Below are 27277 nucleotides of genomic sequence, written 5' to 3' on the forward strand. Positions count from 1 at the left end.
AAAATAGGGCCCATAGCCTAGTTAACAATTACTTGTTTACATAGGATATTTGATGTATTTTATATTATTTAAGCATGTGGAACCTTATCAGTTTGACATAATTTTCTACTTCAGAGTGCCATGGGCAGTCAGACTAGCTTTACTCATCATTTTCTTATGTTGAAATTGTTAACATTTGTTATGAAAACCTACACATTTAGAAACTATAGCTACAACATGCCACAGTTGTAATACAAATATATAGGAACAGCTCGTCAAATCTTGGAGCTCGCTGGTGAGCGTGTGCACAGTATACAGTGATTCATGCGCTACGAATGCGCAATTAAATGAACCAGGTTTAGTTCATTTTGACCATTCTGACAATTGGTACATTCGGTTCGGACGGGAACTTAGCGCGTATAAAAGCTGAGAACATGCGATGTATATAATTAATTAATAGCCCAATTCTATATGTTTCCATTAACCATGGTATAATTATTGGGGTTACACAGGTTACGCCCCTGTGTTAAATGTTTCCATCTGTTAAACTAATGATGGTTAGTCAGCTCTTTTTGGTAAAGCCATCGTTGTGTACATGGGTGTGTTGTTGACCCCATAACCTCCAGGGGATGTATAAAGACCACCTTTCCTGTCATCTAGAACAAAGACTTCTGGGTAATTGCTGATAATTATCTTTATTTTGGGGAAACCGCTGTGAAACATCTTTTTTTTTTTTTTGATGCATTTAGCATGATACATTAGTTCTGTCCTAACTCATGTTTTTTTTTTTTATAAACTAGTTTTGCAAAATTTCTTATTAACTTTTAAGATATTTAATGTTTTAAATGTCATATATATTTTTTATTTTTAAATATTTAGATATTTAAAAAAAAATTATCTTATGTTTTTTTAATTTATTATTATAGTTTTTAACATTAACATACTTATTTATATATTACATTAAAATTTAATTTGTGTTCTTTGCCCATGGCAGCTGTGGATTTGTACTGCCAAGTTTTGTTAAGTCTAGATTTGTTCAGTGTGTGTTTTGGAGCTTAGACTTTACACTAGAACAATGAAGCTTTTCATCAAAGCACAGACAAAAATGGTACAGTAACTGAGTGAAGTGAAAAAAAGAGACCATAGAAGAGAGCAGGAAAAGAAAGAGCGAGAGAGGAAGAGTATATTAAGGAGGAGTATATAAAGAGTAAAGAACCTTCGATTCAGTGAGACATGCTGTTTTCAGATCAGATTTATAGCACATGTTCTCGAAGTCACGCTCAGTCTTACCACAGCACTTCTGCCTACTCCACCCTGCCCTCTTTCTGCCCTCCTGTTTTTTTGTTGATTTTTAAAAAAAATGGAGAAAGGAGAAACAAAACTAGCTTTTACTTTTACTTTTTATTTTTACTTGTTTTTCTTTCTTTCTTTCTTTCTTTCTTTCTTTCTTTCTTTCTTTCTTTCTTTCTTTCTTTCTTTCTTTCTTTCTTTCTTTCTTTCTTTCTTTCTTTCTTTCTGTGGTTCAGCCCTCCCTGTCTGTGTTACTCTTTTCATTTTGCACCCCTCCCCCAGCCTCCACTCTTTTTCCCTCTGTTTTTTCTGTGGTCGTTCGGCTTTCTAGCGAAAATTAGAGAAAGCCAAGGATGTAGAGGAGGGCCGACTGCTTCTATAAATATGGCCTCTCTTCCTCAAGAAAGAAAGGAGAAAGGATTAGAAGGAGCTTTTTTAGTTGCCTTTTGTGTATGGGGTGAAAATGTAAAATTTCACCCGCTCTTGGTGAAACCCATTTGACCCTCGGCTGGTTTAAATGAGATAATCTCAGTACCGTGGGGGTGGGGGGACAAACTCCAAGGTGACATTTTTGCATGAGGAAGTGAGTGGGTTGAAATCAAATTCTTGATGATGTGCCTCGTAGAATTATGAGCTAGAAAGAGTTTTTTCCCCCACCCAATCACCCCAGGCCTCGTGGATGGGACATGAAGAGGTCAGTGAGCCAGAGAGAGAGGAGCGCTAATATGAACCATCTGTAGAAATCTGACACCTCGGGAGAAAGAGCGAGAAAGAGGTGGAGACAGAGGAAGGGAGAGTGAAAAGCATGAAGGATAACAAAGAAACCTATAGATGAGTTTAGCTGCCAGAGCCATTATTTTGTAGACGTTTGGTTTGGACGTTTGTGTATATAAATCACCATTACTGTCATAAATAAAGTAACAAAAGTGCATTTATTATGTTTAAAACCAGGGCTATAATGCAACCTTTCAGAATAGAGATTGTGGTCTGAACCAGGGATGTGCGAGATTTGACTAGTCGATTAAGCGATACTGTTGCTGCTAGTAGACTTGGAAATACTAGTCGTTTACCTTTTTTTTTCTCATTTAATATTTTGCTTTATAATTTACAAAAGCTATGTTTAAATTACTGTCATGTAACAATTATATTATTTTTAAAAGTGTAAATCTGGAGCGGAAAACAAACTAATTGTATTTTCATAATAATATTAAATATTAATATTAATAATTAAATATTCAGGTTCAGAGAAATGTCCATTTGGAAGATGAGCATGGTAATGGAGTATTTTAAAGCCTACACAAAACTTTTCAGTTTTCTTTTATGTCAGGTCAAACTAGCATATAACAATTAAGCTTGTTTATAGACCAATTATAGGTTTGTAAACATCCAGGATGCGCGCATCGTGGTTGCAGAAAGACCCGTTTAACAGCTGATCATTACACGGATACGGATAAGAATAATACTAATAGCTCGATTTAAAACATTTTTTATATATATTTGAGTTTATATTTAATTTTCGGAATGTTCTCCGCGTATTTTTTTAATCACTTTTGGTCCCGACATGAGCATTAGAACCTGCGTGACGCTGTGTGACGTAGGGTGATAATTCCCCTATAGGTTTGATATACTATCTGGTCCGGTGCTGCCTATTGATTCAGTTGATTTGAATAAATATGTCTATAATGGCTAACTTTGCTTAAGTGAACGTTTAATATACAATGATAATGGAAGGCAAGCACATCACATGTATCTGACCTGTTTTTAGTGGCATTAAATATGGGATTTGACTGTTCATAGATTAAGTAGTCTATTTCAAATTGATCGCATGTACAGAATGTCTATGGAGGGCAGAGGGGAGGGGAAGGTTTATGCTACTCGACTAGTCGGTTTCAAAATTTCCATTTAAACGTTTACGAAATTAGTCGTTGCGCACATCCCTAGTCTGAACAAGCTTTTCCCTTGTGAAATCAAAGTGGAGACAAAGCGAAAATCCCTTCATGTCTTTGAATAGTATAAAGTGACACAACTTTCGGAAAGAGGCCTGTTCCCCAGAGTCCAGGCTGTTTGCTTGCGCCGGGTTTAAGTGTGTTTGTTGTTGTTTGAGTGTCAGCACCGCTGTGATCTTGTGACCAGAGGGTCGCCGTGGGTGTATTCTTACTCAGAGCACACACACACACACACACACACACACACACACACACACACACACACACACACACACACACACACACACACACACACACACACACACACACACACACATATTGTCAAAGGGGCTTCTTTTATCCCTCATCTGTGTTACCTGACCGTCCTCTGGGAGGCCGGCACCTGCATGGCAGCAGGCTGTAGTGTGTCAAACACAGAAACACTTTACATAGCATTGCAACTGAGTTGATTTAAGGTTAATATTAAATTATAATATTTTTCACTTTTCTTTATTTGCCCTATCTCTCTCTCTCTGTCAATCAAACTCTCTTTTTGGGAAGTATAGGTATGACTTCGCTGGACCATAACAGTTAAACTTTAGTAAGATCTAAAAAAAAAAAGAGAGAGAGAGAGAGAGAGAGAGAGAGAGAGAGAGAGAGAGAGAGAGAGAGAGAGAGAGAGGGGTGGGGGTTGAATGGATAGAGAGAAAGAGACTGAAGGGCAGACAACGTTTTTTTCCCCTCAATCGTATTTTGCAATCATGTAATTTCCTCTGTGTGAGCACTGGTCATGTGCTGAAATCTGTGGAGAACTGCAGTGAGGAGGCGGAGGAGAAATGTGTCTCACTGTCTCGTGACAAATGACATGAAACTCATTCTGTATGGGACTATGGGTTAACATCTACTATTGCCCTCATTCTGTCCTCGTTGTGGCATCACATCCCATGTGGCATCTCAAAAACTTTGAAAAACAACTAGAAACAGCATCTGCATTTAATATCATATTGTCTTTAACAAACTGTATTGGCTTTATTGTGCTCCTACACTGCTACATAATATATATATTGTTTAAAATATATATATATATATATATATATATATATATACATACACACACACACACAGTATATTTATATATTGGATTAGGTTCAGGATTACACTAATAGTAAAATTTTAGACTAGATACCATGTCTCATTTGCACAAACTCAGGTTGTATAACTGCATCAAAATGCAAACACTGAACTCAATGCAAATCTGCAATAATTGTTTTTCTTGCCACGAGCCTTCAAAAGGCTCTATTGGTTTTTTATTAACATTTATGCAAATAGCAGCATTTTGTTTCTTATGTGCATATTTCTTATGTGTTTGAAATGCTTCAATTATAATTATTATAATTATTTTTAAGTTGCAATTGATGCGCATGATTCTTGAGCTAGATTTTTACACCATGCAGACAACAGTATGCAATACTGTTTCCTATTATGTTGCATGACTCATATCAAAACGTTTGAATTAGACTCTTACAGACCCTGAATAATATTTGTGCCCTGTTTTTCTGTGTGTGTTTCAGGTGTGCTCCTGGTTTTTTAGGCGAGTATTGTCAGCACAAGGACCCTTGTTACGTGGGATATTGTCTGAATGGAGGAGGGTGCACCGTGAGCGTGGCCGGCGTACCCGGGAGCCCAAGCTGCGATTGTCCTCTGGGCTTCGCGGGCCAGCGTTGCGAGATCCAGAAAAACTCCACCTGCTACCCCAACAACCCTTGCACCAATGGGGGGAAGTGCTCGCTTCTCCCTAACGACCAGTACCAATGCGTGTGTGCCCGCGGATGGACAGGTCAGATCTCTCTCTTGCTTCCCATTTCTGTTTCTCTCTCTTTATCTCACTGAGACCCTGGTTGTGTATCTAGACAGTATTTTTGGGCATTGTAGGATTTGAACATTAAAAAATGGCAGCTCACTAGATCTTATCTTTTCTTTTCTTCAAAAAAACAAACAAACTATTTTAAGTACAGGATGAATACACCCTCACATATTGATGACTTTGTTGTTGTTTTTGTTCTACGGTGACATTATCTCCTTAGGTCAGCATTGTGAGCAAGAGGACACATGTCTGTCTAGCCCATGTGCCAACGGTGGTACCTGCCATGCTCTGCCCAACCGCGATTTCTCTTGTTCCTGTCCTCCTGGTTACCATGGCGCCCGTTGTCTCAATGACACAGATGAGTGTGCCATCTCCCCATCTCTGTGCAAGAACGAAGGCATGTGTCTGAACACCCCAGGGTCATATCGATGTAACTGCCAACCCGGCTTTACCGGCCCCCACTGCGAGACCGTTTATGTGCCTTGCTTTCCATCCCCCTGCCTCAATGGTGGAACCTGTCGACAGATGACGGACACGACTTATGTATGCCACTGTCTGCCAGGTTTGTTCCCTTGAAGAGGAAATATATAGCTATTTTGATCATAGCAAAAAAATTACAGGATTTGAACAGAAGCTAAAATTGTTAAAATGGAACTGAAAACATTGTCCAAGCTTGTCCACTTGGAGCTGAGCCAGCTTTGACCAATGTCTGATGAGATTTTACCACAGCAGTGGTAAAGTAGGCGATAAACCGATTAAAACTACAAACTGATTTTCAAGCATTCTGTTAGAAAAATGCAAAATGTCATTGCATAGGAAATAGGAGTTCCAATCACTTCACAACTAGACACGTTTAGCTAAGCTAAGTTACTGTTAAGTCTAGTTACTAGTTACAGTCAAGCTTTCTTACTAATGATTGTCGAGAAGCAATCAGCTGGATTAAATTACTTCAGGAATTATTAAATAATATAGAAATATACTATACTATATACAATTATTATTATTAAATTTTTTTTGCTTGGATAAAAAAAACTTGCTGATCTGAATTTTGCACAGAAACATGTCAGAAACTGACATGTTTCTTTATTGAATCAGATGCTGGTTGCATCTTTATTTGTTTGGGACTACAACACACAGAGTTACTTTAAATGATCAGTTTAACATTTCAAGAGAGCCATGCTGGCAAAACAAATCAACAGGCCAAAACTCTTCTCTCACCTCAGGCAGAGAACAAGAGCCGTGAGAAATGTCTGTTCGTGCTTTAAAGTTGAGTAATTACGTTTAATAATGCCAAAGCGAGACAGAGCACCTTTGTGTTACCGATACCTGGGATTGAGAGTGAGTTGTTGAGGAAATTTTCTCTCTGATTTTCCTGTTCAGGTTTTAATGGGACAAACTGTGAGGTGAACATTGATGATTGTCCAAATCACCGTTGTCAGAATGGAGCTACATGTATGGATGGAGTGAACACCTACAACTGCCAGTGCCCACCTGAATGGACTGGTATAGAAATAGCTTTATATTCTGTTTGTGTGTTTTTATGCATGTTTGTTCCATCTAGTTCACTTTTCCACTAAACCTTTTTTTAATGATTCAGTCAATCTGAATCATGTTTATTCACCGATTCATTACAAAAATTGACAATCTGAAATTGGTGAATTGTTTATTTGAATCAATTTAAGGAAACATTAATACAACTCATAATTTTCAATGTTTGCCAGAACCTTTGGTCAAACCTCCTTTAAAATGTCCTATTGAAAGTGTGACCCTTTTGTTTCCAGGTCAATTTTGCACCGATGACGTGGATGAATGCAGACTGCAGCCCAACACCTGTCAGAACGGAGGCACATGCAGTAACACACGCAATGGCTACAACTGTGTATGTGTGAATGGCTGGAGCGGCCCTGACTGCTCTGAAAACATTGATGACTGTGCAGCTGAGCCCTGCACCACCGGCTCCACTTGCATTGACCGCGTGGCTTCATTCGTTTGCAGCTGCCCTCCCGGCAAGACTGGTCAGTAAAAACAACCACACAGCCTAAAAATGACCTGTGATGTAATGTAATGATGTGATGTAATGTAAAATAGTGTACACTAAAAACATCTCAAATCAGTTGTAGTAACCAAAGCAATTATTTCCATTCTCAAGGTTTGCTTTGTCACATTGATGATGCCTGCACCAGTAACCCTTGCAAAATGGGAGCTCAATGCGACACGAACCCCGTCAATGGCAAGTTCAACTGTAACTGCCCCTCGGGGTACAAGGGCAGCACGTGTGCAGAGGATATCGACGAGTGTTTCATCGGTGAGACAGTCTGCAGGAAGTTCTTACAACTCTCCTTTTCTCTGTCTGTCTGTGTGTTCTTTGTATGTCTTTATTTCTCATCATTTTCCCTTCATACACACATCACAGTGTTTTGGGCATTTTTATATCTTGCTTAAACTTTCTCTCTCTGACTTTATTTTTTGATCCATCAGGGCCAAACCCATGTGAGCATAGTGGCTCATGTAAGAACACAGAGGGTTCGTTCAGCTGTAATTGCGCTCCAGGTTACACCGGCCCACGCTGTGAGCAGGACATCAACGAATGTGGCTCCAACCCCTGCCAGAATGATGCCACCTGCTTGGACCAGATAGGAGATTACACCTGCATCTGTATGCCAGGTACTTGCGCACAGACTCACACACACTGTAATCAGGTGCATGTTGACACTGTTTTGGCTCCATGTCCTCATATTCATCTGGTGACTGTGTATGCGTGTGTTTTCTCCCATAGGCTTTGAGGGATTGCACTGTGAGATTGACATTAATGAGTGTGCCAGCTCGCCTTGTCTCAATAACGGTAGATGTCTAGACCAGGTCAGCCGTTTCGTCTGCGAGTGTCCTCAAGGTGAGTACAATATGCATTGAACTTTTTGACTTGAATAGCCCACGTTGTCAAGCACAATATTTGAAGGCCACCATATATAAGATTTATGAGGTTTTTCTACTGTAATTATGACAAAGCTTCCAACTTTTTTTTTATTAACAGAAAACTAGGAGTGTCGATGTAGTTAAATAAATTAACCATGATTCATTTATGTGATTCCAGAAGTTTCAAGAACTGCATGTTTGCCACCACAGGATTAAATTAAATGCTAAAACATAGATTAAAATAGAAAACAGTTATTTTACATTGTAATATGTCACAAATTTAAATTGTAATATCACAATATTACTGTTTTACAGTATTTTTGATCAAATGAACATAAGAATGAATGGTAACACTTTAGAATTGGACCCTAAACTAAAGTGTGACCGAATGAACATTATAACTGAAAAAACACTAAAAATATTACCTACACCAAATGTTTGAATGATAGGTTGTCTTATTTTATTATTTTAATATGTTAATAATATTATTTATATTATATGAATAATATAATTTAATTGTGAATCAATTTAGATCATCCTGTGACCCTTTTTACTTTTTACAGTTTACTGAGGCCCTCTAGTGGCTCTTATTACTAGTATAAACAAGATGTCTATCTAATTTTGACAAGGTTTTTTTTTTATTCTAGTGGGGAAATGTTTACTTCTAAATGGCAGCAGTGCAAAATTATTCATAGCATGAACAAAATGAACAACAGATTTCTGCAGTAAATAAAATCGGCATGTATGTAGTAACATGTAAGAAGTTACATGAACTTCTAATAATATGGTATTATCATTTACATAAACTTTGTTGCAACTCAGATATGTTGCATGGCCAACAGTCGCTCATGTCGTTTAATATCACCAAATCTCAGTAAAAATTATGTACTTCCTGTCACTTTGTTGCTGCACAGAGTTATATGTGTGGAAACCCCTTAATATATGCTGGGCTGGGTACTGTTCTTTAACATGATATTGAATGTGAGAATTTGAATTTGACCACAGGTTTCACTGGGGAAATGTGTCAAGTTGACATTGATGAGTGTGCCAGCACGCCGTGCCATAATGGAGCCAAGTGTCTCGACCGTCCTAACGGCTATGAGTGTGAATGTGCTGAAGGTAACGATATAAACTCTTTTGAAAAAATCTCCTCAAAGGGGAAGGATAGACAAAAGCATTAACAACACAATTTTCCAATTAACGTTATTTATATATATAAATGAATAACTAAACTGCATAGTTAAAATATATTAGTGTTATTCATTGTAAGTTATTAGCAAATGTTCTAAGTTCCTAAGTTCTAAGTTGTACTAATTCCTTGTCTTGTATGCTGTTCTCTTTAGGTTTCACAGGGCCATTATGTATGGATAACATTAACGACTGTGAACCTGAACCCTGTCACCATGGCGATTGCGAAGACGGAATTGCTACCTACATCTGCAAGTGCCACCCAGGTTACATGGGCCCCATCTGCAGTGAGCAGATACGCGAGTGCCAGAGTGACCCCTGCCAAAACAGAGGACGCTGTGTTGACCTGGTCAACATGTACCAATGCAACTGCCAGCCGGGCACCTCAGGTGGGTCTCGCACATCTTTACATTTCACAGACTCTTTAAAGGGCCATATACTATACATTTGCAGCATTTTAATTTGTATTAATGTCTAATTATGATGACAGCACATTTTCTTTTACCAAAATCTAGTCTTAATTTAGTTTATCTTTACCATTATCCACCCTTCACAGTTACAGAGGCAGATTTTTGTCACTGTACCTTTGAGGTGTCTGCATGACCTCTGTTTTGATTGGCTAATGTCTATGTAAAGTATGTGATATGTGAATTTAAGTGGTCATATTTTAATTTGCTCAAGCCTCTGGCTTCAATTATAAATTATTGAACCATTTTTGTTTAATTTCTGTAAGTGGTCTGGGTGTCTACGTTGTTAAAGTATGTCTACATAGTGCACTCTTTTATTTAAATAGAGTACGAAAAATCCTGTTTTCCTCACTAACACTGTCTGACAGACAACACAAAGCTCACTAAACCCCTCTGATGGACAATTTCTCTCTCTCTCTCTCACACACACACACACACACACACACACACACACACACACACACACACACACACACACACACACACTCATACCTGTATATGTTGTTTACGGGGACTCTTCATAGGTGTAAAGGTTTTTATACTGTACAAACTGTATATTCTATCCCATTCCTCTATTCACAGGAAGTGTCCTTGTAAACCATGTTTACTTTGTAATACCCATGTCATTGTACACATTTGTTTCCTCATAAACCATACATACAAAAACACACACACACACACACACTCTGAAAAAAACCCATCATTACATACAGCAGCCTTTAAAACTTTTCAGAAACTTTTCAAAGGCTGCTGTATAAACTGGTTCCGTTTTATTTACCTGCCTACATTTCCTTTGATTATTTTATCATTTGTCATAGGCGTGAACTGTGAGATTAACCAAGATGACTGTGCCAGTAATCCCTGCCAGCACGGGACCTGTGAGGATGGAATCAACGAGTACAAATGTGTGTGCGAACCTGGATACACAGGTTTGTTCACGGACATACACAAATACACACATGCAAATGGGCTTCATTTATTAATCATGAACAGAAAGTTCTATGTAAATAGAACATGTACATCATTATATAAACCATATAAATGATATAAATCATTGCTTTACCTTTAACACAACAGTTTATGCAAAAATGGATTTACACAAATTCAGAATGAGGCCCAATATGGACAATTCTGGGAGATTTTGATTTTGTTTGCTAGCTTCACTTTGTTCACATTCTGGGCTCAAAAATACAGTCATACTCAGAATTAATGGCAACCTTGGTAAATATAATCAAAGAAGGCTATGAAAATAAATATGCATTGTTTATCCTTTTGATCATACATTCAAAATATACACACAAAAATCGGACCTTGTCTTAAAGTAAAACTAATGAATTTTGGGGAGGAGGGAAATCATATTATGAAATAAATGTTTTTCTCTAATACACTTTGGCCACAATTATTGGTAGCCCTAGTAATTATTGTAAGATAAATATATCTTAAGTATATTCCCTTTCATATTTACAATTTTTAGCACACCAGGGTGACCAGGAACATGACATTATCCAGCCATGACTTCATAATATATTTAAGGAAATATAAATATATTTATAAGTATAATATATAAATATAAGGAAACACAAAGGCCAAATTCCCTTAATCATTCATCACAACAAGTAAAACCAAAGAATATAGTTCTGATGTGCAGCAAAAAATTGTTGAGCTTCACAAAATAGAAAGTGGATGTAAGAAAATAGCTAAAGCATTGAAAATTCCCATTTCCACCATCAGAGCAATAATTAAGAAGTTCAGAAATAATCAGATATAATTAAGAAATCAACAGGAAATGTTACAAATCTGCATGGAAGAGGTTGTGTGTCAATGTTGTCTTAATGCACAGCGAGGAGGATAGTTCAAGTAGACAAAGACTCTCCAAGGATCCCAGCTAGAGAATTGCAGAAAGTAGTTGAGTCTTGGGATTAGAAATCCCTCTAAAAAGATAAAATCTAACTAAGTTAAAAGAAAATCCCCTACTCATTCAAAAACAAACTCCAGCATATTCAGTTTTTCAATTCATGTGTACGATTAAATATACTGCTGGATCTTTAATGTTGTCAGGTGTTCAACCTCATCAGGCATTATAGGAGAATACTCAGAGCTGTTCTCTTTGCAAAAGGAGGTTGCATAAAAGTATTGAATAAAAGGGTGCCATTAATTTTGGCCAATGTGTATTTAATTAAATATTTTATTTCATAATGAGATTTTACCTCCATTTATAATTGTTTTACTTCAATGAAAGATTAGATTTGAATGTGATTTTTTTTAATAAAAGGTCAAAAGAATTAATGTATTCGAACAGTAATTATTCAATAATGACTCTTTCTCCTCTCTGGCTTAGGAGAACGATGCACTGAGGAGATCAACGAGTGCAGTTCGAGCCCGTGTCTGAGTGGAGGGACGTGTGTGGACAAGGTGAACGGGTTTCAGTGTTTGTGTCCACTTGGGACTCATGGTCCTCTGTGTCACTCAGGTGCAGACCACTGCAGCCCCATGCCCTGCCTGCACGGAGACTGTATTGAGCAGCAGGACGGGTAGGAACAGCCTTAACTTACAAACCATTTTGTCAATGTGACTGACAATGATTCTTTGTTGCACAACCTACTTAATACATTTCCTGTTATATTCTGTAAAGAGATGCACTTTTTTGAACTCTAAGCACTAAATTCATGACAAATACACACTGCTTTTTTAGCATTGCCGTAAGAGGCACTATAATGTGAATTAGGATAAACTATATGCTTCTATGGCCAGTTGTCTTTTTCATTTCTAACTTATCTATTTATAGGTACCTTTGTGCATGTGAGCGTGGTTGGGAGGGTAAGAATTGTGAGCGAGAGAAGAACGAGTGTCAGTCCAACCCGTGCCAGAATGGTGGAACCTGTAATGACCATCTCAATGGCTACACCTGCCTTTGTTCCCGTGGATTTGCAGGTAAAGGCGTGTGGTCCATTACCTTTCTAAACAGAGTAACAATGACGTTTATTTCTGTCCCCAACTCCCTGGTTTGCCCTGTCTCTTTCAGGTTTTAACTGCGAAATAAACATTAATGAGTGTGAGTCAAACCCCTGTATGAATCAGGGAACGTGTGTGGATGGAGTCAACAGCTACATTTGTTACTGCTCTCTGCCTTACACAGGTGACACACACATTTACAGTTACAGTGTACAGTTTTTATTAAAAAAAATTTTTGTACATGATTTTAATTATGGAAGCAACATTTATGACACTTTGTTGTCTGATTATATTAGCTTGATAAAAAGATTTCCGCCCACACATCCGATATCCTCACAACTCTTTACGGTCATTTAAGACTTTATTTAACTCATTTAAGACTGTGCTTACGGGGATACTCGACAAAGTGGGCATTCTGGCATACTTTTGTGTTTTTTGTCCGTTCAAGCGTGAAAGAGAACTAAATGCTGCCGCCACGCTGTCTGAAGCAGCTTTCTGTGCGCATGAGTGTGTGACTGTCACACAGACAGGAGATTCACAGACAGCGCACCAGTACAGATTTAAGTTCTGTTTTTTCATCTTATCACGCATGAATGGTTTAAAAGCACTTGAATAAATGATACCGTGATCCTATGGTGTAACGCTTGCTAAAGGATGAAGGGAAAAAACGAATGCTTGGTTAATTGTGTCAAATAATTTTAACACGTTAAAGTGAAAAAATGTATTGTATGCATTAACATGTTCATTTTGACAGCCCTAATTATATTTTATAAATGTTTGATTCCAAGGACATTTTTGATTACTTTTGTACAATAAATATTTTGGTACTGTTTTGAGAACCACTCCATACTGTATCCACAACTGACTGTACTGCTCGATTTTCAGGGAGACAGTGTGAGGATAAGTTGGTCCCCTGTCAGTCTCAGCCCTGTCAGAGACGAGGGGTGTGTCAGCCATCCCTGGATTACACCAGCTACACCTGCATTTGCCACAGCGGCTGGGAAGGTAAGTGCCTTAAGTCTGTGTGTGCTTTTATTCCTCAAGAATATCTTTGATGTTGTGACAACCACGTGCAACACCTTTTCCATGATCAAATGACATACCCAATAGTAGATAAAAATCTATCCAGAATGTCTGAGTGTCTGTCTGTTATATGTGTCTAGGAGCCCAGTGCACAGAAGATGTAGATGAGTGCAAGAAGAGCCCATGTCAGAATGGAGCTCACTGTGTAAACACAGTTGGCAGCTACCGTTGTGAGTGTCAGCCTGGATACACTGGGGTCAACTGCCAGACCAACATCGATGACTGCAGCTCCAGTATGTGTCATTCCCAAACAGATTGATGGCTGTCAATGAAATAAATGAATTGTGATTCATCTAATGACCAGTTTCAAGCAGAATAAATCAGAGATAATGTCAGATTCAATAAATATTTCTTTTTCAATAAATAAATCTTTTTCATATTTTCTGTTGGACACCAATTTGAAAACACCAATCTAATATTAATCTCTTTAATTTTCACTCTCTTCTTCAGATCCATGCCGTAACGGTGGTACGTGTGTTGATAAAGTTGGGCGGTTCTTGTGCGAGTGCAGAGCTGGTTTCTATGGCGAGCGCTGTGAGGAGGAGGTGGACGAGTGCTCCAGCAATCCCTGCTGGAATGGAGGCCACTGCAGCGACTATGTGAACAGCTACACATGTCAATGCCTGCCTGGATATGATGGCATCAACTGTGAACGTGATATCCCAGATTGCACTGAGACGTTAGTTTTCTATGTAAATTATATGGATAGTGTTTTATTGCATTTTATCATATCAATGCTTATTCATTCTCTCTCTTTTATGTCATAGCTCTTGTCTAAACAATGGAACGTGTGTGGATGGAATTAACCGCTTCTCTTGCCGCTGTCGACATGGTTTTTCGGGTCAGTTCTGCCAGTTCGAACTGAACGAGTGTGACTCTCATCCATGTAAAAATGGCGGCACCTGCATAGATGGCCTGGGGACCTTCCACTGCACCTGCCCACTGATGTACAAAGGAAAAACCTGCGAGGTACAAACTGTCCATTCAGTCTTAGATTGTAAACACACACGGTTGATGTTGCACAATGACTATATGTTGATTTAAGCCTACAATCTAGAAGATCTGCTATTTAATTGCCATTAAATTATCTTTCAACTCAGCAAAAACATAAAAGACACTCAAATGTAATTATAAATTTTTTTTATTTGTTTGCCAGTATGTGATTGTTCTACAGTTATGTTGTCAGATTAATTTATCTGGCTGTTTCATTCTGCAGTCAATGGTGAACGTGTGCAGTCAGATTAAGTGTCAGAATGGGGGTACGTGCATCCAGAAGGAGATGGATTGGAGATGCAGCTGTCAGCACGGCTGGACAGGCCTGTATTGTGACATCCCAAACATGTCCTGCCAGGCTGTTGCCATTAGCAAGGGTGAGACATTAAACAATAGTCTGTTGTTATTCAAGCTCACAAATTTCACTGTTACTGTAATTTTTTTGTATTTTGAATCCTTAATGTAAGTTCTGATGTGCTCCAGGTGTGGCAGTGGACATGGTCTGTAAGCATGCTGGAAGGTGTATGGACAAAGACAACACACACCAGTGTATTTGTCAGAGAGGTTATATGGGCAGTTACTGTGAGGAGGAGGTGGATGAATGCCTCTCCAGCCCCTGCAGAAACGGAGGGACCTGTATGGACTACCAGGGTGGATATGACTGCCAGGTACAACTGATCTCTCTTACTAACATTGATATGCTATTATTTAAAGTTTGCGGTCAGTAAACTAAATGTTTTTTGAAAGAAATTAATAATTTTATTCAGCAAGGACATGTAAAATTGATGAAAAGTGACATTATAAAGACATTTATAAAGTTACAAAAGATTTCTATTTCAGATAACTTTCTATTCGGCAAAGAATCCTGAAAAAATAAATCAAGGTTCCCTTAAAAATATTATGTGCAAAAAATAAACTTTTTCAACATTGATAATAAGAAATGTTTCTTGAGTGCCAAATCAGTATATTAGAAGCATTTCTGAAGAATCATGTGACACTGAAGACTAGAGTAATAATGCTGATAATTCAGCTTTACCACCATAGGAATAAATTACATTTTAAAATAATAAAATCATTTTCAATTAAAAACATTAATATTGTGAAACATTCTACATTGTATTTTGATCAAATAAATACAACTTTAGTGAGCATGAGAGACTTCTTTCAAAAACATTAAAATGTCTTACTGACCCCAAACACTAAAATGGTGATGTATATAGAAATAGTATAGAATAGATAGAGAAAACTATACATCTACTTTATAAACCTCTCTTTCTCTATCAGTGCAAAGCAGGTTATCAGGGTGTGAACTGTGAATATGATGTTGACGAGTGCCAGTCAAATCCCTGTCGGAATGGAGGCACCTGCATTGATTTGATCAACCGCTTCTCCTGTGCGTGCCCTCCTGGCACCAAAGGTAAAGACTGAAAAGACTGATTTCTAATGCTGTACGTTTAGTGCACAGATGTAACGCTGATATGCAAATTTCCCCTGACCACCTCCTCTCTGTTGTGCAGGTTTGCAGTGTGAGGTGGACGTGGATGAATGCGCCCCAGAGTTTGGCCCACGCTGTAAGAACGGCGGCCAGTGTGTGGACGGTGTGGGGCGGTACACTTGCTCCTGCCCTCCTGGTTTCACTGGAGTGCATTGTGAGGGAGATGTGAATGAGTGTCGTTCTGGACCTTGCAACCCATCCGGCACAATAGACTGTGTGCCGCTGACCAATAACTATCAGTGTCGCTGTCGTCTCGGTTATACTGGTGAGGTTTCATTAGAGACATACATTAAATGTTTCATTCTTGCTATTTTAAAGTGGTTTGAATGAACAGTTTTCTTATTTTTACAATTTCTTGTGTTCTCCATCTCCCTATAGGGCAACGCTGTGAGTTAATGGTGGATCTGTGCCAGTCCAAGCCATGCCATAACAACGGCAGATGCGCCATGAACATGAGTTCAGTACATGGATACAGCTGTACCTGCCAACCCGTAAGTGCAGTGTTAGTATTTATATGCATGTACACTACCATTAAAAAGTTTGGGGTCTGTAATGTTTTTTAATGTTTTTTAATGTTTTTTGTCTCTTATGCTATATATTTTTAAATGATTTTTTTTCTGGTGATGGCAAAGCAGAATTTTCAGCAGCCGTTACTTCTTTGTCATATGATCCTTTTGAAAACATTATAATATGCTGATTTGGTGCTGATAAAACATTTATTATTATTATCAATGTTGAAAACAGTTGTCCTGCTTAATAATTTTCAGAATTCTTTGAGTAGAAAGCTCCATTTTTACATGGATGAGAGTCAAACTCGTTCAGTTCGAACTGGCAGAACTGACCCGAAAAACCATGTCGACAGCGGCAAGAGAAGCGGTTAATTCCATCCACACACGTTCCATTGTTTAGACAAGAGCTATGGTGTAAAAGAGAGAGAATGAATAAGCATTGATATGATAAAATGCAATAAAACACTATCCATATAATTTATATAGAAAACTTACATCTCAGTGCTATCTGGGATATTGATTATTTGAAACTGAAATCTTACTGACCCTAAACCTTTGAACGATACTGTATAGGTGTGCATGTGCAATAAAACTTTTTTTTTCTTCTGTACTACAGAGTATTTAAAGGAATAGTTCATTTAAAAATTAACATTCTGTCATCATTTACTCACCCTCAAGTTGTTTCAAACCTGTATGAATTTCTTTCTTCTGCTGAACACAAAGGAAGATATTTTGAAGAATGTCGGTAACCAAACAGTTGATGGACCCCATTGACTTCCATAGTATTTTTCTTTTCCTACTATGTAAGTCAATGTGGTACATCAACTGTTTGGTTACCGACATTCTTCAAAATATCTTCCTTTGTGTTCAGCAGAAGAAATGTTTGAAAGCAAAGAAATTAAGGCAACTATAAATGTTAGCATTGTAATTTTTATAATTTTACTTTTGTTCTGTAAAATAAAATAATATAATAATGATAGTAATATTTATTGTTGTTATTAATAATAAGGTTTTCCTTCTTTCTTGTCTTCAACTGATCACATGCCTGATTATAAAATACTAATACCATTGTTTTAAATGTTATGACAACACTATAATGTACACTATGAAAATGTACATTCATTTTGATATTTGCTAAAAAATTACAGTTAACATTGTTAATTTATTAGTGTTTTTAAAAATTTATTTAAAGTAAATGTGGGATGATGGCAAAGGCAATCTAAATGTAAAAATAGAGAAAATGAGCATGCACAATTAAATGGCCAATATTGGCCAATATGACTACATTTAAAAAACCTGTAATATCAGACAACAACCTCTATTGTACTGAAGCATTCCCTAACTTCTGTAAATACATAAAACCTCTATCTAATTTCCACAAACTGATCCCTGAGAGGTGGAGGAGGGTATTTTAACTACTGTGTCTCTTACTGTGCTTTCTGACATTTCTCTTACAACCTTTAACGGCTGCATTTGCTTTGCTCGACTCTGCTTTGCTTTGGGTGAAAATGTTTCCTTTTCTCATGGCTGCTTGTTCTCTCCTTACTCTCATGCTTGCATTAAAGGCTGAGGCTGCATAAATCAGGTATGAAGTGAAACTCTTGATTCCCTCTTTTAACTGATCTTTTTTCTCTCCTTTCACTCACTGTTTCTGTCTTACTAATCTCCAGTCATTTAGTTGTAAAGTAGTGCTGTGATTTGGTTTATTTTTTACATCTGATGCCCTCTGTGTGGCTCTTTCAGGGTTACACTGGCTTCAACTGTGGCAATTATGAGATGTTCCCCTGTGCCAGTTTGCGCTGTCAGAATGGTGGACATTGCGTGGTGATAAATAGTCGCCCGCAGTGCCGCTGTCAAGCGGGTTTTGCTGGACCGCACTGTGAGAGTTTCACAAAAAAACACTGCATGTGTCACAACGGTGGCACCTGTATGCAAGATGATCCCAGCAGCTGCCGGTGTCCACCTGGCTTCAGTGGGCCGACCTGTCAAATGATTGAACCTTCCTGCCCTTATTTGGAGTGTAAAAAGCAGGCGGGAGACAAAGTATGTGACCCGCAATGCAAGAACCCAGAGTGCGAGTGGGATGGAGGTGACTGTACGCTCCATTTGGACAAGCCCTGGAAGAACTGCCTAACATCAGTGCCCTGCTGGAACTTATTCCATAATGGCCGTTGTGACCCAGAGTGCAACAATGCAGGCTGCCTCTTCGACAGCTTTGAATGCCAGAATCGTACATCGGCAAGCACTTGCAAGTATGTGTCCCAGTGTAAATCTCATACTCATACTCTTCTTTGGGAAAATTGCTAAGATAATGCTTGAATAATAAAAAAAAAATTCTCAAAAAGAGATGTTATATATCAGAATTTTACACATATGATGATAACACATAATCACAATTATGATTATTACATAATTAGATTTTATATATAACAGTATAGTATTTATATACTGTCTGAGCCATTGCCATTTGACATTTATTTAATGTACTACTGATTGCACTCTCTGCACAGTGACGCAATGAAAGATGAATCGAGTCTAATTGTTTCTAACTCCCATCTACTGTATCTCTCTATTTACCCTAATTCTTCTATAGATACGATAGATACTGTGCAGATCATTACGCCAATGGTCATTGTAACCAGGGCTGCAACACAGAAGCATGTGGCTGGGATGGTCTGGACTGTGCCGCAGACACTCCTCCCAAACTAGCTGATGGCACACTGGTGATTGTGGTGCTGTTGCAGCCTGAGGAGCTAATGGGTGACCTTAAGAGTTTCTTGCGCTCTTTGGGGAGGCTCCTGCACACCAACCTGCGACTGAAGCTGGATGAGAATAAGAAACCTATGGTGTACCCATACTATGGAACTGAGCAGAGTGAAATCCAAAGTGGTATCGCCGCTATGAAGCAACGTGGAAAACGAGAGCTAGAGAAGGAGGTTATTGGGTATGTTCCTCGCCCAAACATTTAAATATTGTCTTTACCCTAATGTTGTTGTATTTTTTAAAATAAATTAACATGGTTTTGGATGTCTCCATGGTTTAGATCAAAGGTTCACCTGGAGATTGACAATCGACAGTGTTCTCAGCACTCAAAAGAATGCATCTCCAGTGCAGACCAGGCTGCGGCCTTCATAGCGGCCGAGTACCTGAAATCGGAGCTATCGTATCCCTTCTACTCTGTGAGCAGTAAGTGAACTGACAAAACAGGGCTACAGCAAAATGCAGTTGTAGTTTTCACTGTTTTTCACTATGTAATCTTTGTTACCAACCTCTTCGACCTCAGGTGATGAAGATGAAACTACACCAGTGCCTACTGCTCTGTACCTGGTTGCTGTGGCTGCAGCTATCATCATGCTGATTTTGGTGCTGGGTGTATTGGCTGCCAAGCGCAAACGCAAGCATGGGACTTTATGGCTTCCTGACGGCTTTCTAAAGAATGACAGCAAGCGGAGAGAGCCAGTGGGACAGGATGATTTTGGCATGAAGTAAGTGTGTGCCTGAAATCCACAACGATCTTAGATTTGCTGCCTTCAAGTCATCTTGGGAAGCTCTTATATAATAAGTTGGAAGTTTTTATGATGTGACAGTGTTTATTCAGTGTTCTGCAATTCCATATTTCTCTCTTTGTTTTCAGTTACTGACAAATATGTTTTTTAGCACTAATGTAAGTGTGTAACTTAAGCTTTAGGGATTTTATTGTTCTTGTACCACCACAGAGAATTATAGGAAATGTATGTTATTTATTTATCCGTGGAAAACCGAACAAAATCCTAGGTTTCCCACTAAACTACTTTCTTGTGCATTAATCTCGTTAATACGATCATTCTGACCCAGTCTTAACCATGTTATACACTACTGTTAGTCGTATTTAAATACGCGTTTAAATTATATTGTTTTCAATTAAATGGACACGTTAGGCAATTTCATATCTTTCTCTTTCATTTCATTTATTAGGCAGGCGATGCATTTAAAATCGCATACTGTCTGAGTAGGTACTACATTTGAATTTGAACTTACTTCCCGACCGTTAAAAAAGTACATTCTATATAGTATGAATATGGGTAGTAGGTATGTAATTTGGATTGCGTCGCTTGTCACTTGTCGCGTCGCTTCACCTCCATTCATAAATCCCCTCCCGTGGCCTCATGGGATACTAAAGTGTCCATCGAATGCGCACTTCAGAATCTCGCCGGAAGTAGTAGGTCATCCAGGGACTTGTTAGCGTACTGTTTTTCACATACTATGTAGTACGGAATAGTGAATTCCGGATGCAGCGAGGATGTTCTTTAGTGCTAATGCAACAAAAGGAGCGTATGGTGCCTTGAAGGCAGCAACAGTCTGAAGCTTTTTTACATGCTTCTGTTAATCTGTTCATTTCAGGTGGCATCTCTAATCATTCCTTTTTCCTCTATCCTCCACTTTCTCTCAGGAGCATGCAGAAGCCACATGATGGAGGGTTGATGGATGGCAGTTCTACCCATCATTGGTCAGAGGAGGATCATCTACCTAAAAAACCCAGGGTAAGAGACAGTGTCTCCACAGCCCTGAAGATCACAGTAACAGATCTCTTTATTTATGATCCATCTAAATGCATCCCCCAAACCCCACAGATGGAGGATAAGCCGTTGCTTCCTGTCGGAGTAGATGGAGGAGTGGACAGGAGAGAGTGGACCCTGCAGCATCACAAAGCCGCTGACATCACACTCACTCCCCCTCAGGCGGACATAGACATGGACAGCCTGGATGTCAATGTTAAAGGACCAGGTTAATAGACTGAGATTCTTTCTTGCTCCCAATCTGGGTAGATGAGGAAAGAAGGTTTTCGCCCTTTTGTTTTCCTTTTAAAAGTTTGACTAACTCTGTATTGTCTTTCACGCTTATAGATGGTTTCACTCCTCTCATGCTGGCATCTCTACGAAATGGCAGCAGCCCTGATTGTGGCAGCATGCTGGGAGAGGAAGAAGAGGAAAGTGGCGCTGACGAGCCTGGCACAAATGTCATTACTGACTTGATTGGCCAGGGTGCGTCACTCAATGCCCAGACAGATCGCACCGGAGAGACAGCACTTCACCTCGCTGCACGATATGCCCGAGCAGATGCTGCCAAGAGACTGTTGGATGCTGGCGCTGATGCCAATGCTCATGATAACATGGGCCGCACCCCTCTCCATGCAGCCGTGGCAGCAGATGCCCAAGGAGTCTTCCAGGTAAGGGGATGTGCCTCTACACACATGCCCTGTTAAGCCTAATTTCATAATGAATTAAAGAGTTTCCAGAGTAATGGAAAACCTGGAAATATCAGTGAATTTTTCAAAATGTGATTTCCATGCCTGGAAAAATAATGTAAATTAATCAATAATCATAGGAACATATAGTTATGCTATACAACAAATATAAAATATATTTTGTTAAAAATGTTATTAAAACAAATAAAATATTTTATACTCTTTAATAGTGATATCTTTATAAATAGATATGAGATATAATAGATCAAACAGTATAATTTATTTTAACATTACTATTTATAACAGTAATTATTTATTTATGAATTTTCTTCATTGTAATGTATATGAAAAAACATTACATTTTTGATCAGTCTGCTTTTACTTTGGAAATTATCTCTTTTTTTCTTCTTTTTTTTTTTTCACTTTTCAATTAAAATGTTGTTACCCACCAATTTTTTAAGAATATTGTGATGAAGCTGTTTGTTTGATCGGCATGTTTTTGTTTATTCTGATAACTACTTAGTCATTGATTGTAACTCCTACAGTAGTTGTTTCCTGAATTACCTTGTTTATGTAATAATATATTAGCACAGCTAGTGTAGTATTTAGATGGTAAGTTTATATTCAGGGTTTGTGAAAAAAAAATTTTTTTGTGTGCACATACCAATCATTACTGTTATATGTTACTCTAGATTCTCATCCGGAACCGAGCCACGGATCTTGATGCTCGTATGAATGATGGCACCACACCACTCATCCTGGCAGCCAGACTGGCAGTGGAGGGTATGGTGGAGGAACTTGTGCACTGCCATGCAGACGTCAATGCAGTGGATGACCATGGTAAGATCAGAGTAAAGAAATATGTTGTTGATAAATGAAAAGGAAATACATTCTGGAAATAAAATGCCCTATTTAATTCTGTCATGCTCATCTCATCCACAGGCAAGTCGGCTTTGCACTGGGCTGCCGCTGTCAATAATGTAGAAGCCACTCTGGCGCTACTGAAGAATGGAGCCAATCGAGACATGCAGGACAACAAGGTAGTCTTCCATGTCTATTATGTTTATGTGCATATTTAATCACTTTTTAAACACACACATGTTTTGTGTGTCAGCCAAAAACTTCAGTTTTGTTTGCTCTGTGATGTAGGAGGAGACCCCCTTGTTCCTGGCTGCCAGAGAGGGCAGCTTTGAAGCGGCTCAAGTTCTTCTAGATCATTATTCAAATCGTGATATCACCGACCATCTCGACCGCCTGCCTCGTGATACTGCGCAAGAACGAATGCATCATGACATAGTGCGTCTGCTGGACCAGTACAACTTGGTGCACAGCCCACACTCCGGGCCTAATCACGTGGGCAATGGCGGACACTCCTCCATGGTCTGTGGAACAAATGGCACAGGATTCATCATCGGCATGCGTCCAGGACCGCAGGGCAAAAAGAATCGCCGAGCCGGAGGAAAAGCAAGTGCTGTCTCAGCTGGGACAGCCAAAGATCTGAAAGAAATGAAGGCCAAGAGGCGAAAGAAACCGACCGGAGGAGAGGGCCCGAGTGTGGTGGCGGTGCCTGGAGCCGGAGGAAATGTCACCAAAGCAGCCAGTGGTCTCTCAGAGAGCTCAGTCACCATGTCACCTGTGGATTCCCTGGAGTCTCCACATTCATACGCCGGAGAGGCTGTGGCCGCCTCCAGCACAGCGAATTCTCCCCCTCTGCTCAGCAGCCCGTCAACGAGGCCCATGTTGCCCCCTGTAAGTCACATGTTGGGCCAGCAGCAAAGCTGGGTAGGTCTGGGCAAACACAGCTACAATAGCCACATGTTTGGCCTCATGTCACCCCACCAGATGAGTGCAGGCCACACCAGCATGCAGCAGCACCACAGCCCAGGCATGCTCACTCCGATGAATGTCACCATGAGCCGTGAACAGCTGCCGCCCATCGTCACCTTCCAGATGATGGCGACAGGCGGCGGGCAGAGCATGCTCAAGCAGACGCAGCAGGGGCAGATACAGGCGCAGGGGCAAAATCAGACACAAGGTCAACACCTACACTGCAACCAGGGTATAATGTTCCCCATTCCTGATGTGGGAATGCAGCACAGTCTGTCGCACACCCTTCCGCACCCCCACGGTCACAACCACGCGCTTCCTCACGGGCTGCAAGAGAGCCAGGCAAGGCAGGTGGCATCCTATCAGCCACGCCAGAGCCCCGTGGATAAATATCCCACGCCACCTTCCCAGCACAGCTACGCCACTGCCGGCTCTGAGGGAACCACCCCCGGTCATCCCGCGCACAATCCCAGCGAACACCCCTACCTCACCCCCTCGCCCGAATCACCCGACCCCTGGTCCTCCTCGTCCCCCCACTCCAACTCAGACTGGTCCGATGTCACCACAAGCCCCACCCCTCTAGGAAACCCCCGCACATTGCCTCCTTCCTGCCACACACACATTCCCGAACAAGCCCAGCTGCAGCCCCAGTCTCAGGCTGTGCAGCCAACGCAGTCCCAGCAGTCCCAGCGCAGCAGTGTGTACGCGTAGGAACTCGGACCTTTGAGAGTTTAATTGCACGGCCATTTTGATTCTCTCTCTTCAGCTGTCAAGGGAGTGGCCAACTGTCCTTCTCTCCACCCTCCATGTCTTTGTTACGCTCTGCATGTTGACTGTGAAGTTTGCGTATCGTAAATTCCAACTAGTCTGAATATTTTATCTCACAGGAGCCCCGAACTAAACAGAGAAACAGCTTTAACAACACGGGACTTCTGTTCACGGCCATCTACGACCTGATTTACCAATGGACAATTACACTGCCAAGCTAAGGAGTCCGTTATTGTCCTCAGTTTTGAGATGTTTATTTCATATTTTAGTCAAACCTTTTATGTTTTGAAGGAAATTTTCTCATTTAATCTGCAATCTTTTTTTGATAATTTTTGTTGATGATAAAGTCAGATATGCTTAGTTGGTACCAACCTTAAAGGGATAGTTTACCCAAAAGTGAAAATGTATCATATACTCACAAACCTTTGACCTTGTTCTGTAGAATACACAATGAGATATTTTGATATTAAAAATAAATATATATATTAAATTAACAATAAAAGTCAAAGTGGTTTAAGGTTGTTTTGAACCCCATTGTATAAAGAGAAAATTAGTTGAAACATTCTTAAAAATATTTTCTTTTGTGGTACTGGTTTGGAATGACATCAGGGCGAGCAAATAATGAATAATGAAAGAATATTCGTTTTTGAGTAAACTGTCCTTTTAACTGATAATTTAAATAATATTTTTATATAGTGGGTCAGCTTCCATGTCTTCTAAGTTTTTGTTTAGATCAACCTGCATTTTCTTTTTTGTTGTGATGAAATGTTTCTTAAATGAACTGATGGTACTTGTCTATTTTTTGTGTGATTGGTGGCATATGTGCTCCAAACTCATGCCCACATACATCTCATTCATTCATGTGTGGTTCAGAGCTAAACTGTGGTGTAAATAGTTAAATGTTTTGTTTTTTTTCAAGATCTATTTCTATGCTGTCTGTTACAGTTTATCCTCTGCCTTGATTATGATTACAAGAGGTAAAAGAAGGTGTGTAAATATGAATGGGTTCCACTTTGTTTCTTTTGAAATGGTATATGCAGTATTCAGTGGCCACACAAACATGACAGAGGTTTGAAGAAGAATTCCAGCAGCCATCGTCAAGCCGCTTGAGCCTTTCGGAAAAGGAAACATTTAGACGAATAATATTATCAGTGCCTTTTACAACATATTTGTAACCATTGTTACTATTTTATTTGTTTTGTTCTGCTTTTTTGTTACTGTATATTAATATTGTAAGCAGTTTAACTGGTTTTGAAGTTCTACCTTTTATGTACATGTCATGTATTTTCTTTCTTAATTACAATCAGCCTGTCTGTGCAACCGTTTGAATCACTTGCCAATTTAGAAATCATACTTTATACAATCTAAATGTACTGTTTCACTTTTCCATTTTGTGTTTTGAGCAAAGCTTTATAAAATCGATTAGTACAATCACATTCTTTTTTTGTGTGTTTTGCACAATAAAGCCCCTGGGTCTCTTAAATGCCAAATAAACACTCAATAGTATTTAGAAATGCATGCATACAATAGCCAGAGTGGTGATAAAATACTAAGGTCTTATAAACTTCCGGTATGCTGTTCATTTGTTCAGATGGGTGGGTCAGTTATATTATGTGCTCAAGGTCAATATTAAGAGAGTCTGCTTATGCAAATGAAAACATTTATGTACTATAGGCTCCATATGGCATATTCTTTATGGAAACAGTTGATATCCTGTAGCACTTAAGGGCCCTTCAACAGTATGATCTTTAGTGTACTGAAACCGGAGGAATTAAAGGGTGTTAGTCCACCATCTAAAGATCAAAGCAAAGCTATTGGAGCATCGTATTTTCACCCGAATGTTATGCAAAGCTATTTTTTATATGTGCTGTATATAATTTTTTTTTTTTATGCCTATTGTACTTTCTTTTCCTTTCCACCAAATATATGAATACAGTATGCTAGAATGAAGTAAATGTTTCATCTTAGTGTTTTGTAGGTAAAAATTTGTGCTTTAAAGAACAAAAGCCTGTGTAATGGAAATAATTCAAGACAATTGATGATTAAAATAGAGATGAAACTAATAAAAGAAAACCTTTTACAAATTGATCTAGTTAAATGACTGAGTTCCTTTCTGCCGCTGGTACACACTAACAAACGTAATTAAACATCCCATCCTTTAATCAACATTCACTCTCAACCGTTGAAAAACCTCCAGTCATCTTTGTGCCTGTCAAATCAAATCTATCTATCTAACTAATCTGTCTGTCTGAGTATCTATAAAAAAGGGAGGTTAATGACAGTGACAAAAATGTTCCTCTTGAACAGTGGGGGCACTTTTGCATGATTGTTGTTTGTTGATTTATCCACAGCATTCAATACACTACATCCCATTATTTTAGCAAATAAACTTGTAAATTATATTAATTTTAGTCATGGGCTGGTCTCACATATTTTGGACTTTCCCAGACAGCAACATAGTGTGGGCCTGGATCTGGGCAGACACTATGTTGCTGTCTGGGTTTTAACAGGCAGGCAGCAAAGGGTCAGGACTCAGGATAAATTGAGTTTTATTGGACACACTTTATACATCTATCTTCTCAAGGTTGTGTGCTGTCATCGATTATCATCATACTTTAAATGACTGCCGAAGTTCTCAAGATAATTGCCATGTTGTTAAATATGCAGATGACACGTTCTTCTATCTCTCAAGTTCGGAGTATGATGATAGTCAAGCACTCCATGAGTTCATTATGTGGTGCAATAGACCTTATTCACAGCAGTGTGTTTTTGTATATTTCTGCAGACAAAACACAGCAAA

The 27277-nt window shown here is 39.1% G+C and overlaps 1 protein-coding gene across 1 annotated transcript in view; it reads left to right on the plus strand.

Moving 5' to 3' along the window:
• Positions 1 to 26565, plus strand: part of notch2 (notch receptor 2) — a 53818-nt gene extending 27253 nt beyond the window's left edge. Inside the window, exons 3-34 of the mRNA XM_082189055.1 lie at positions 4766 to 5031; positions 5279 to 5620; positions 6439 to 6561; positions 6840 to 7073; positions 7208 to 7363; positions 7537 to 7722; positions 7835 to 7948; positions 8977 to 9090; positions 9315 to 9548; positions 10445 to 10555; positions 11965 to 12157; positions 12412 to 12557; positions 12649 to 12762; positions 13464 to 13583; positions 13742 to 13894; positions 14112 to 14340; positions 14429 to 14630; positions 14878 to 15031; positions 15138 to 15322; positions 15939 to 16071; positions 16172 to 16414; positions 16528 to 16640; positions 18402 to 18910; positions 19252 to 19602; positions 19702 to 19844; positions 19942 to 20143; positions 21088 to 21178; positions 21269 to 21422; positions 21542 to 21864; positions 22575 to 22722; positions 22825 to 22922; positions 23032 to 26565. Coding sequence (XP_082045181.1) covers positions 4766 to 5031; positions 5279 to 5620; positions 6439 to 6561; positions 6840 to 7073; positions 7208 to 7363; positions 7537 to 7722; positions 7835 to 7948; positions 8977 to 9090; positions 9315 to 9548; positions 10445 to 10555; positions 11965 to 12157; positions 12412 to 12557; positions 12649 to 12762; positions 13464 to 13583; positions 13742 to 13894; positions 14112 to 14340; positions 14429 to 14630; positions 14878 to 15031; positions 15138 to 15322; positions 15939 to 16071; positions 16172 to 16414; positions 16528 to 16640; positions 18402 to 18910; positions 19252 to 19602; positions 19702 to 19844; positions 19942 to 20143; positions 21088 to 21178; positions 21269 to 21422; positions 21542 to 21864; positions 22575 to 22722; positions 22825 to 22922; positions 23032 to 24420 — 7273 coding nt within the window. The 3' untranslated portion in view covers positions 24421 to 26565. The remainder of the gene's footprint in view (positions 1 to 4765; positions 5032 to 5278; positions 5621 to 6438; positions 6562 to 6839; positions 7074 to 7207; positions 7364 to 7536; positions 7723 to 7834; positions 7949 to 8976; positions 9091 to 9314; positions 9549 to 10444; positions 10556 to 11964; positions 12158 to 12411; positions 12558 to 12648; positions 12763 to 13463; positions 13584 to 13741; positions 13895 to 14111; positions 14341 to 14428; positions 14631 to 14877; positions 15032 to 15137; positions 15323 to 15938; positions 16072 to 16171; positions 16415 to 16527; positions 16641 to 18401; positions 18911 to 19251; positions 19603 to 19701; positions 19845 to 19941; positions 20144 to 21087; positions 21179 to 21268; positions 21423 to 21541; positions 21865 to 22574; positions 22723 to 22824; positions 22923 to 23031) is intronic.
• Positions 26566 to 27277: the final 712 nt, after the last annotated feature.

Source organism: Leuciscus leuciscus, assembly GCF_965113295.1.
Source record: "Leuciscus leuciscus genome assembly, chromosome: 13".
Taxonomy (NCBI): Eukaryota; Metazoa; Chordata; class Actinopteri; order Cypriniformes; family Leuciscidae; genus Leuciscus; species Leuciscus leuciscus.